Source organism: Mustela nigripes, chromosome 10 (assembly GCF_022355385.1).
Source record: "Mustela nigripes isolate SB6536 chromosome 10, MUSNIG.SB6536, whole genome shotgun sequence".
Lineage (NCBI taxonomy): Eukaryota > Metazoa > Chordata > Mammalia > Carnivora > Mustelidae > Mustela > Mustela nigripes.
The window spans coordinates 26,318,603-26,331,851 of record NC_081566.1 but is presented as its reverse complement, the minus strand read 5'-3'; the positions used below and the strand labels follow the sequence as shown (position 1 = coordinate 26,331,851).

At 36.9% G+C, this 13,249-nt stretch overlaps 1 protein-coding gene across 2 annotated transcripts in view; it reads right to left on the bottom strand.

Moving 5' to 3' along the window:
• Nucleotides 1-2,416: 2,416 nt before the first annotated feature.
• The window catches only part of COP1 (COP1 E3 ubiquitin ligase), a 246,533-nt gene continuing 235,700 nt past the window's right edge, over nt 2,417-13,249 (bottom strand). For both annotated transcript variants that reach the window (XM_059412849.1, XM_059412850.1), the window contains exons 19-20: nt 4,817-4,861; nt 2,417-2,758 (exon numbers count right to left, since the gene is read on the bottom strand). In XM_059412849.1, coding sequence (XP_059268832.1) covers nt 2,741-2,758; nt 4,817-4,861 — 63 coding nt within the window. In that variant the 3' untranslated portion in view covers nt 2,417-2,740. The remainder of the gene's footprint in view (nt 2,759-4,816; nt 4,862-13,249) is intronic.

The window sequence follows — 13,249 nt, the reverse complement described above, 5'->3', positions numbered from 1 at the left end:
AACAAACCATAAGTGACTCTTAATCTCACAAAACAAACTGAGTGTTGCTGGGGGGAGGGGAGTTGGGAAAAGGGGAGTGGGGCTATGGACATTGGGGATGGTATGTGCTATGGTGAGTGCTGTGAAGTGTGTAAACCTGGCGATTCACAGACCTGTACCCCTGGGGATAAAAATATATGTTTATAAAAAATTAAAATTTTGACTAAAAAAATTTAAAAATGATTTCTCACTATTTATAAGAAAAAGTTAAAAACACAAATTTAAGTAAAGCACTGCCTTTTAAAAATAACAATTTATTTAAAAGTTGAGTCCCTTTGAATACCCAACTTTTGTAGCAACATGGACGGGACTGGAAGAGATTATGCTGAGTGAAATAAGTCAAGCAGAGAGAGTCGATTATCATATGGTTTCACTTATTTGTGGAGCATAACAAATAGCATGGAGGACATGGGGAGTTAGAGAGGAAAAGGGAGTTGGGGGAAATTGGAAGAGGAGGTGAATCATGAGAGACTATGGACTCTGAAAAACAATCTTAAAGGGGTGGGGGGGGGTGCGAGGTCGGGGTACCAGGTGGTGGGTATTATAGAGGGCACGGATTGCATGGTGCACTGGGTGTAGTGCAAAAATAATGAATACTGTTATGCTGAAAATAAAAAATAAATTAAAAAAGTTGAGTCCCTTTGATAACTAATAAAGGTAACTTACTGTATCCTTCCACACATATGGAAATTAACATGACCTTACAATGTTGACAGCTTGAAATAAAACATTAAAAAAAAAGTCAGACCAAATTAAAAACCATAGTAATCTTTTATTTAAATGCATTCAAAGAGGCGTTAATTCTTTGCTTCCCATTTCGATGATTTTCTGGACATATCTGCTTAAGTTCTTTAAGTCAAGAATCTACATTTGAATATTCTTTCTGCATCTTTGCAAAAGGTCATTCATTCATCTTAGAAATGAAGGATGCCTAACACTGTTCTGGCTGACAGGTATAATTTTTTGAATGATAGTGACCTTTCCTTTCAAAATTGAGTCCAAAAGTTTATCAGGTGCTTCACTCCCCAAAATGAGTAAGATATAATTGTCGTGAAGCTCTCTGCAAACTGAAAATTTCACCTAAGTTTGAGGCAAACTCATTTGGTGGGAAAAACTGTCTGAATTGATACAAGACTATTTTTAAACCTTATTAATCTCATATAATGTGAACATTCATACATTTTGCTACAAATATTAATGTACTTGATAACAGAGTGTTGCTCCAGACCCTGTTGGATGGTGTTATGTAATATACAGTATATGTACTTTATTACTTTTCTAAAATTCAAAAAGTTCTAAATTCCAAAATGCATTTGACCTGAAGGTTTCAGATAATGAAATGAGAACCCAGTAATTTTGAGTGTAGAGGGATGCGGTGGGATATTCCAATTACCCTTACCATTCATGTATTTGTCCATACCAAGCTTCTCCATGCATCCGTTTTTATAAAATAGGTGTGGGTTGTAATTCTGTTTTTATCTTTTTCTAAAAAGTGCTCACACACTTCACAATACTTTTGCTTGACCTGCTACTCAAACTACTAATTTATTCCTTTTTACAAATTGAAAACAACATAAAATTAACTAGACAGTCTAAGATATTATATGGTTTGGTAATTGGGGAAATTGGGCTTCAAATTCTTTTCCTGCTAAGTCTGTGGATATTTTCCTGCTTCAGTGGCAGAGCTGCATAATTATAGCAGACACCACATGATCTTCAAAGCCTAAAATAGGCTATCTGGCCCCCTTTCCAGAAAGTTTGTTAACCCCTGCTCAAAGTCAGGGTTGACAGCTAAGGATGTCCAGCTGAGGATGGTACTAATATCTAAAACTATCTGATAGCTACGATTTAACAAACTGAAGGTAGTTTGTCTACATTTAGGGCTTAAAGAATGTCTAGGCAACATTGCAAAGGCAAAGACAACAGCTGTCACAGACTGATATTCCTTTCCCATTTTTTAAAAAAAATTAATTAATTAATTAACATAATTTCTGCACCCAACTTGGGGCTTGAACTCACGACCCTGGTCACATGCTCTACCAACTAAGCCAGCCATTTACTTTCTGTGTGAATGTGGTCTCAACTGGTCAAATGTTAGATCCCTGGTCAGACCCAGAGGGACTGAAGTACGGTATTCGTTGATGATATAAATCTGGTCACAGAATGAATATGTAAGGTAAAGTTAACTAATTTTCCCACCTACTATAAACATTACATTCCCTGCAAGGGAATCCAGCTATCTTTGCATTTATGTTGATATGCAGAATTCCAAAGAGGTTGGGAAATAAGGACCTTACAAATGATTCATAGTTCATGTGTGTGACTTCTTGAAAAGATTATCTGTTGCCATCTTTGACAAAGACTTTCGCAGCTCAGCTGTGGCTCAAGAAACTTTTATTATTTTTTTGTTATTTATTTTTATTCAAAAGAATTTCTTTCCCTATCACAAAAATTAGATAACCACACCACCAACAGCAGCAAAGTCCATAGAGTTACATTGATGGTGGAGAGTTCACTGGGTAGTCCCAATGTCCCAAAGGTCATGAAGGAGAAAAGAAAAGGAAAAAAAAATACTCAAAACAAATCCAAAACCCATGATGACTTTGGGGAGAGACATTACAGGACAGTTTCTGTCTTCTCTCATTGTCAGCTGCAGATGTATTTCAGCAGGATCAAACACAATTTAACTTGAGTAAACCCTTCATACCAACTCCAGCACCTAATCAGGGGGAAAACAAGGAAAAAAGGATCAGTTTGATATAATCATTCTGAAATATGGAAAGTTTAATGAATCTTTACTGTACTGTAAATGGAGAACCATATCAAGAAAACTTTTCCTAACTGCTAAAATGCTAAAGAATTAGAAGGGATTAGACATTGATCCTTCCTTCCTTTCAATTCAACAGTTGCATGAACTCTTTCAGATTAGTTAGCTCCACAGTTAACTAGGGAGCCTTTAACTTACATAAAACATACAGATAAATGAACCGGGTGATAGAATGGTTTTGAACTTATGTTTATAGCTTACCATATTCTAAAGAAAATTTTAAGTATTGCTGCTCAGGATTTTAATCTATTTATTTCTTCCACTGATAAAGAGTTTATAGCAATCAAAAACATACAGGACCTAAAATCTCGCCTTTTCCTAGTGCTTCATTCATTTTTTAGTCAATCATCTGATGTCAAGGTATTGTGGTAGTTATTAAAGTTCAAGTCATATCTTGTCATATGAGAAAGTTGTCATACTGCTAAAAGTAAAAACAAGCAGCAACAGCAATGATCAGTTATAAAATAGTTGAAGAATGTCTAAGAAAGGACACAGAAGCTGAGGACAGTAAGACACTGTCAAAAGGATTATGTTATATGGAGACTGCAATTCTAGGTGGCAAAGAACTAAAGGAGCAACTTTTCCCCTCCTGCTGTGCTAAGGCTTAACTTGTACCTGTGCTTCCAGGATGCTTTTTGTCTTTATATTTGGCAAGTAGCCGATTTAATAAAAGAGGTCAATGCCACTGAACAAAACCTTGAGTTGTCACTGAGGTTCTGTAAGTACATGTGTAGTTTTGAGCTTTCTGTAGATACATTAGCAATCTCAATTAAGTCCAAACTTGCTGAAGAATAAGGTGCAGCTTTTTCAAGACATGCCTCGCTACGAGAATAAAGAAAAACTGAGAGACAGCAGAAAGCCATGTAAAATAGAGATTCCAAGACCTTCTACCATCTTTCTTGAGATTCCAGAACATAACACCAATCAGTTCAAAAGTCTGGCTTTCATTCAAGTTGTCCATGGCTCTCTAGTGAGGCTTTCCAAATAAACTAGCTGAAGAAAAAGGAGTATACATGTAAATCAGTTTAACCAGCTAACGGTGCAGTTCTGCTTTGAGTTTACTTAATTCATTTCCATAGGACAATGTGTTAGGCTTAGGTTTGCTCCCTTGGTTGCTGGGTCATTCTCCACTTGGGATGAGTGGAAGGAAGCCACAGTAAAATTAATGCTAAGTGGCAGAAGAAATAAATAAACATCATTTTTAAAAGACCACTTCCTGATACTTCTCTGTCAGCAGAGAATATGTAGAAAGAACAGGCACCCACAGAATTAGTGCTAATCAAACTCATGTACTAAAACCATTACCCCAAATGGTGTTTTGTTTAAGAAGTTCCCTGCTCAGCTCAGGATTTATCTAGTGTGTCATGCTCAAGTGCTAAATATCCAATAGTATAATCAGAAAACATTATTAATTCCATAAGCTCCTAACTATAAAGAAACGTATGTGGAAAGCTATGTATAAAAAATTTGTGACTGTATGCCAAGAGACATTTAAATTTCCAAATTACATGATCACATGATCAATTTTCAGTGAAATACTAAAATACCTTTTCTTCCCTTGGCAACTGAGGAAAACCCTACTTGTCAGGGAAGAAAAGGAAGATAAACACGAGGAAAAGAAGAATAAAATAAGACCAGAGATTTTTAAATCTGGTGTATGTCTAAGCATCCCATGCTTTATCTTGGATTTTGTCCACTGAACACACCTGCATAACAGAAGTAGCAGTGCTTGGCCCACAGTGAATACTTACAGTCTTCATTCATTTTTCATTCTGACCAGCTATCAATCTATCTGATGTTCATATAAACCTCCCCTCAAAGCCATTTTACATGGACAGAGACCATGACTTGGAATGATCTCTAAGATTTAGTACAGCTCTGCATTTCCATGTTATAGTCTGTTAGAGTCTAAAAACAGATCTGAATTTAAAATGAAGATGTATGGCTTACCTTAATTGTACCCTGACTGTTAGCAGCAATCAGCACATTGGATTCCTAGAAAAGAGTAAGAACTTTTAATGTATAGAGAAGGATTTCCTGGAGGACAGTCCAAGAGAATAATTTCCTTTCATTTTTCATTTCTCATTTCACCCCAGACATCAACAGAATCTAAAGTGGAGAACCAACTTTAACATGTTTTAACTACCGATTTTAAACAGAAAATCCCAAATTTTGAGGATTAAGTTTGAACAAGAAAAATAAAATTGAAAATAGAGTAGGAAAATTTCAAATGTAAAGAAAAACAGATTACCACTGGAAGGAAAATAAGAGAAACAAAGGTTGAAATAAAATGAAAAAAAAAAAAAAGAGTAATTTGAGAAAAACAAAGTTATTTTAATCCTTTCCACAGAAAACTCTCTCTTCATTCCCTTTCTCTCATGAAACAATTGATACAATTGATATAAATGTTGTCAACATCTCTGGCATAATCTCTTTGGGGAGCTATCTGGTATCAGGAAACCACCCCCCCTCCCAAAAAAGTGACTATTCATCTGGCAGTAGAAAGGCTATGTTTCCTTTTAATTATTCAATCATTCGGTATATGCATTTTAATAACTTTGGTGATTACTTCAAAAGAATTTAGCTATTTAACATATCTAAGCCTTGGAGGGGAAAACATTTCTCTAAAGAGTAGGAAGGGTGGGAAAAGGAATGGAAAGTCTGCAAAAAGGGGGTAAACAGATTCAATCTGAGACAGAGGCCACATGGCTGATGGAAAAGACCAAGTCCAAATAATACCTATGAGAAACAGATAAAGTGGTCAAACCTCAAAGATAGGATCTGCCTGAATATCCTACAGGCTTCAAAACAAAGTGAGAAAGAGAAAGAAAGAAATTGACCCATATGCCAGGAAAGCCAATATGAGTTAAACTTAAGTTTCTTCATATAAGACATCTGTGCTCTACAAACTTATACATTCCTATTTTTTAAATTTTCCTTTGATTCCTAATAAAGTGACTCAAAATAATGCTCACCTGATTGCTAATGGTGTAAGAGAAAATAAATAATTTCTTCCACTATCCCCCAAATTTTGGGAATCCGAGTATTCCTGGATGTAGTCAATGGTAACATCAATGGTCATAGCAGTATAACAAAGTAACACAAGGATGTTTTTTATGGGGTTGAGCATGGGAATCACTGATGATGGGGTTCAGGAAACAGCCCAAAATATGGTACCTTGACATATCTGAATATTTTAAGCTGAAGGAGTCTGAGAAAACAGCAGAAGCAGGAGCAGAACCCTGACCTCCCACTCACTCTCTCCTTTTCCCCTGAAACAGGTCATAAAACCCTCATGTGAGAGGTGCTTTCCCTATTCCCAGAATAAAGAAGCATCCTTATCTCCAAAGACAAAATGATTCCAAGAAGAATCTTAACAAATAGAACTTGCTAAGTTTCTCCCAACTTTCAACAATTACCTCATATTCCTTAATCTATCCACATTTCTACACCACTACCCACTCTTCATCACACCTGGCATAAAATACAAAGGTCTGTTTATTTGGGTCGCCATTTCCTTATGAAGGTTCTGACAATATGTAAAACTTCTATTAGATAATTTGTATGGTTTTCTCCTGTCAATCTGTCTTGTATAGTTTTTAGATCCAGTCAGGGCCCCTAAGAGAGTTAAGGAAAACTCTTTCTTCCCCTAAACTGATACGTTCCTGGCTGAGGTTTTCCCTTAAATCAGCACCTGTATTTTTGAAAACAGTAACACAAGTAATAGAGTACCCACTATAGAATTAGTTTCAATATTTTACTTTGGGGAATTACAGGCTACTTCTGGACCAAATGAGTGTAGAATTAATACTTCCATATAGGACTGAGGAGGGGGGGTGAGGAGACAGAGATAAATTTGAGATTTATTTACTCTTGTAGCTACCCGAATGAAGAAGCTGGTTGGAGAGAATTTGGAGTATCATTAGGCAATATAATAACTCACTCTGAGCTGGTCAAAAGGCAGAATTTCTATGCCTGCCTCAGAAAACAAAAGAAGCATGGTATGGTACCATGCGGATTTCTTTCTAGAAAGAATTTTAAACAAGCTATGTGACATCACAACTGTCACCAGCGGACCCAGAAATGATTTGTCTGTGAACACCATCCAGGACTGAAGCTACAAATAGCAATGATCAATCTAATTTCTGCTTGAGGAATGACTCCAGTATCTAGGAAGGCAACTGCCGCCCATCATTTGATGTTTCAGTCACTGAGAACTGCTCCCTCTGCTGTGGGAACAATGTCAGGGTGGTGAGAATTTATAGCCTAAGGGACTCTCTCTGCCACTTTGGTCGTAGTCACCTGTAATACAAAGGAAGAGGGTGGAGAAAGCTGGTGGAGATAAGGGCTCAATCCCCGGAAGAGAGGGACCGACCTCTACCCGTTACAGATTTTATGAACTCTATAATTCATAGTTCTAATTCTTGGTGGAAGGAAAGCTTAGAAAAGCATGGTATATTATCATACAGTATGAAAAACTGGACTTAATAAATTCTCTTAATAAGAGAATCTAATCTAGTTAGATTATCACATAAGAGGAGCTTGAGGTTTACACAATTACTAAGCTAAACCCAAGAAGGAAGATATCTGATAGCTCTCCGAAATGAATAATACTGTCTCTAACCTCAGGACTATTATGGCCTTAAAGATGGTACCATATTACATGCTACCAAAGGGTTAACTCTACATCTTTTCTTGTGGAAATACACATTTCATTTACAAATAAGTCAACACACCTGTCCAGCTGGCATTGTTTTTTTGGGGGGGACTCATATATAGGTGACAGGTGTCCCAATTTCTTAGAAATACTCAAAACTATCCAAAGTAACAAACAATGAAAGAAAAATAGCTTTACATCTCAGTATGCCCCTCCCTGTATAGACTATGAACTTTTATTTTTTACAAAGATTTATTTTAGAGAGAGAGAGACAGAGAGAGTGAGTGCATGCCAGAGCGGGTGTGGAAATGGATGAGGAGGGGCAGAGGCAAAGGGAGAGAGAATCCTCAAGCAGACTCCTTGCTGAGTGGGGAGCCCAACACAGGGCCTTATCCTAAGACCCTGAGATCATGACCTGAACCGAAATCAAAAGAGTCAGCTGTTTAACTGACTGAGCCATCTAGGTGTCCCAAGACCATGAACTTTTTTTTTTAAAGATTTTATTTATTTATTTGCCAGACAGAGATCACAAGCAAGCAGAGAGGCAGGCAGAGAGAGAGAGAGAGGAGGAAGCAGGCTCCCTGCTCAGCGGGGCTTGATCCCAGAACCCTGGGACCACGACCTGAGCCGAGGGCAGAGGCCTTAACCCACTGAGCCACCCAGGTACCCCAAGACCATGAACTTTTAAAGGGATTTAGGGTTAAAGTGTCTTTTAGCCAAATATTAGCATAAGATAAATTAACTTTTGCATGCATTAGAAAAATAAAACCAGGTATTTTACTTTAGCATAGAGGTATAGAAGTGACAAGCACAAGATTATTACTACAGTTTTTTAATGATTCTTGTTTACATTTTGAATCACTGGTAATTCTTAGCTGTAGCTAAAGTCCGCCACAGCCTTAATGTACATAAGTTCTGGCTCAATGGGCTGCTTTTACTTGCTAAATAAAATAAAAATGCCAGCCAGTAAGTCTCATTATGTTTTTCCTCTCTCCCTTAAAAACTGGCAGTTTAGACAAACTGGAAAAAAAAAATGGCAGTTTTGCTGCAAAATTATGCTCAGGGTTAAGCTAATCATGTATCTACTATTTTCTTAATACAGAGAGATTTTAAAAAAATAATGGAAAAAAGAGCAGTAAGTCTTTTATAAAAATAGAAGACATATACACAAACATAATACCAACTTGCTTGAAGCCATTGATACTACACTAAGGTATACTGAAACAAAACTAGCATCTACTGGAACAATTTTCTCTTTGCTAGCTTGCCTACAAAAAGTGCCATTATAACTAGTATGTTACAACTCTGAGCAAGCTCGCTTAGTTTGCAATTGGAGGATTTATTCTTAGAGACTGACAGAAATGATTCTGAATGTGAAATAATTTTACTATAGAAATTAATATGGTGGGGAGGCCTGGGTGGCTCAGTCGGTTAAGCGCCTGCCTTCAGCTCAGGTCATGATCCCAGGGTCCTGGAATCGAGTCCCACACCGGGCTCCTTGCTCAGAGGGGAGCCGACTTCTCTCTCTGCCTCTGCCTGCTTGTGCGCGCACTCTCTTTCTCTCTCTGACAAATAAGTAAATAAAATCTTTAAAAAAAGGAGAGAGAAAGAAATGAATATGTTAAAAAATAACCCATTTCTGGCTTGGACAGAATAAACAGAATGGATCTGCTGTCCTGCTATAAGCAACTAGAAAACCGAACAAAATATTTAAGACAACGTTGGGTAACAGGCCGTATAGAACTATGATCCTTATAAGAAGGTGAGTCCTCTAATTACCCTGGCTTTCTGCTTGGAGGCAACTTCCAAACCGCAAAGCAAGAAGGGGAATTCAAACAGGAATACACAAGCAGACCATAGCAGACTTACTAAGCTGAGGAGACAGGAACAAGTTCAGAATATCTGTACTGCAGCTGGAGTTTGTAGGGCCAAGTACCACAGGAGAAAGTAAAAGCAGCACTCCAGGAATCTGCATGGGGATCTGTCTCCTTGATTGTATGTTGTTATAATAAACTACATATAAACAGGATTAAACTAAACAAGGCCAGCAAAATAACAATGAACAGGGGAAGTACAACTATTGACAATCTATAATAACATTATCAAATGCCAGACTTCACATGGAATTAGGGGATGTTTGAGCTTTGAGCAGCCACAGTGAAGAAACCTCCCTGAACATCTACAACATTCAGCAGAGTACCCAAATGGGCCGTGTCTTGTTAGGAAGACTAAATTAGCCTTAAAGTAAATATTTCTCTAGACCAGGGATCAGCAAACTATCACTTATAGGCCAAATCTAGCCTAATGCCTGTCTTTGGTATTTCAGTCTTAATGGAACGTAGCTGTGATAATTTGATTATATACTGTCTATGGCTGCTCCTGCACTAGAGGAGCAGAATCAAGGAACTGCAGCAGAGACTGCATGGCCTGCAAAGCCTAAAATATTTGCAATGTGGTTCTTTAAGAAAAAGTTTGCTGACGGCTACTCTAGAGTCACTCTAATACAACTTAAAAACGAGTAAAAAAAATCAAGTTTATCCCCCAAAACAACTTTCTATCAAGACAACTTTAGGGTGCCCAAAAGGCTCGGTGGGTTAAGCGTCTACCTTTGGCAAAGGTCATGATCTCAGGGTCCTGGGATAGAGCCCCATGCCAGGCTCCTTGCTCAGTGGGGAGTTTGTTTCTCCCTCTCCCTCTGCAACTTACCCACCTCCACACATGTCCTCTCTAATAAATAAATAAAAATCCTTTTTAAAAACCCAAACATTAATACTCTTTTCTTTTTATAACTTATTTTTTTAAAAACCCTGTTTTTAAGTAATCTCTGTACCCAATGTGGGACTTGAACTAACAACCCTGGGATCAAGAGTCACACGCTCCACTGACTGAGCCAGCCAAACACCCCCAAACTTTAAGACTCTTAAAAACATTCAACAAAATCCAGACACTCAACAATGAAGAAATTACAATGTACAGCATTCAAGAGGCAAAATGTATGACTCAAGAGGAAAAAGAAAAATCAATGAGCAAAATAGATCCCAAATGATAAAGATAATAGAAGCAACAAAACGAGGATTTATAATGCAGACAGAACTATACTCAAGTATTTAAAGGAAACAATGAACTTACTAAGAGAAATGGAACCCATAAATATAAAGACCAAATGGAATTTCTCCACCTGAGAAGTACTGTTATCCCAAATGAAAATTTCAAAGGATGGACATAGCAATGGATGAAACAGTGGAGACTAAAACATCAACAAATTTGACATGGGAAAAAGAAAACAGAAATGGAAGCAGAAGAGAAAGACTGGGAAGAGTAAAAACAAACAAACAAACAAAAAAAGCATTTGTGTGACCATAAGACAACACACAATCTAGCAAATATGTAACTGGAATCTCAAATAGAGGAGGAGTCAGAAAAAGTATACGAAGATCCAAATTTAAAAATTTTCCAAATCTAAAAACCACAAAGTACCCACAAATACCACTACATCATGGCACATGATAAACTGCTAAAAACGTGTAAGAAAGAGAAAATCTTAGAAACTGCCAGAGGAGAAACAGACATTACATATAGGAACAACATCACCAATTTGTCATCAGAAGCAATACAAGGCAATAAAACAGTATCTTTAAGGTAATGAAAGAAGAAAACTGTCAACCTAGAAATATTATTCAAAAGTAAAAGATTATTTTCAAAAAAACTACAGCTGAGATAGCAGAACTGCACTATAAGAAACTGTTAAAGAAAGTTCTTATACCAAATGAAAATTCAGATCTAAACAAAAAGATGAAGGGTGCTGTAAATTGTTATTATGTGGGTAAATATAAAAGATACTTGCTCTCTTGTTTTTAATTTTCTTAACAGATAATTTTCCATTTAAAGCAAAAATAATTAACGTATTATGGTTATTATAAAATAAAAAGAAGCAACACATATGATAGCAAAAGTGCACAAGATAAAATAGGGAAATAGAAGTATATTACTGTTAACATTCTTCCATAATGCATAAAGGGTTGTAATCTGAAGACAGACCTTGGTAAGTTTAATAGGAATATCACGAACCTTAGAGAAACCACTAAAAAAGAATTAGTATAGCTGATAAGCTAGTAGATAAGATGAATTATAAAAATAATTTAAAAAGAAAGGAAAGGAAATGAAGAACATGGGGAAATAGAACACATAGAATAAACAGAAAACAAATAGCAAGATGGTAGACAAATAGCCAATGTTACTGATAAGAAAATGTAAATGGTGTAAATACTACAATGAAAAGGCAGAGACTGTTAAGACTTGATAAAACAGCAAGACCAACTCTATGCTGTCCATAAAACACTTAAAGTCTTTTAATTTTAAAAAACAAAGATACAAAGTAAAAGGAAGGGAAATACACTATGCAAGTATTAATCCTAAGAAAGCTGGAATGGCCCGGGCATCTGGGTGGTACAGTGGATTAAGCATCCAACTCTTGGTTTCTGCTCAGGTCATGCATGATCTCAGGGTTGTGAGAGTAAGCCCTGTGTTGGGCTCTGTACCCCATCCAGAGTCTGCTTAAAAAAGATTCTCTCCCTCTTTACGCTTGTCCCTGCCCCTCCTCCATTTGTGCATGAACGTGCATTCTCTCTTCAAATATATATATAAATCTTTAAAAAAAAAAAAAAAAAAAAAAAGCCAGGGCACCTGGGTGGCTCAGTGGGTTAAGCCTCTGCCTTCAGCTCGGCTCATAGTCTCAGGGTCCTGGGATCGAGCCCCACATCAGGCTCTCTGCTCAGCAGGGAGCCTGCTTCCCCGCCCCCTCTGCTTGCTTCTCTGCCTACCTGTGATCTCTCTGTCAAATAAATAAAATCTTTTTTTAAAAAAGCTGGAATGCCTCTATTAATATCAAAAAAAGTAGACTTTAGGACAAAGAATATGGCCAAGGATAAGAAGAGATATTTTATAATTAATTATAATTAATTTTATAAAATCCTAAATGCATATTTATTTAAAACTGAGTGTCAAAATACACAAAGCAAAACTGATGGAATTGAATGGAACAGACAAGTCCATATTTGTGTTTGGAGACTTCAATACTCTCCGGTCAATAACTTAAAGAATAAGCAGATATAAATCAAAGACATAAAAGCCTTGAATAATATTAACAAAATAAACTGAGCAAATTAACATTTACATAAATCTCACTTAAATGGCAAAAAGTATACATTCTTTTCAAGTGCATGTGAACTATTCACCAAGACAATGTGCCAGACCATTAAAACAAATCTCAATACACTTAAAAAAGACTGAAATTATGCAAGTATGTTCTCTGACCAAACAGAACCAAACTCAAAAACAGTAACAGACACCTGAAAAAATCCCTAAATATTTGAAGATTTAAAAAAAACGGGGCTCAAGTAAGAACCCCCAAGGTTTGAAAAACTATATTGAACTAAAAGATACTAAAAACACAACCTATTGGGATGCCTGGGTGGCTCAGTTAGTTACATGTCTGCTTTGGCTCAGGTCATGATCTCAGGGTCTTGGGATCAAGTCCCACATGGGGCTCTCTGCTCAGTGTGAAACCTGCTTTTCTCTCTGCCTGCTGCTCACCCTGCTTGTGTGCTCTTGCTCTCTCTCTCTCTGACAAATAAATAAATCAATCTTAAACACACACACACACACACACACACACACACACACAACATTCAAAATTTGTATAACTAGTCACAAATAGCACTTAGAAA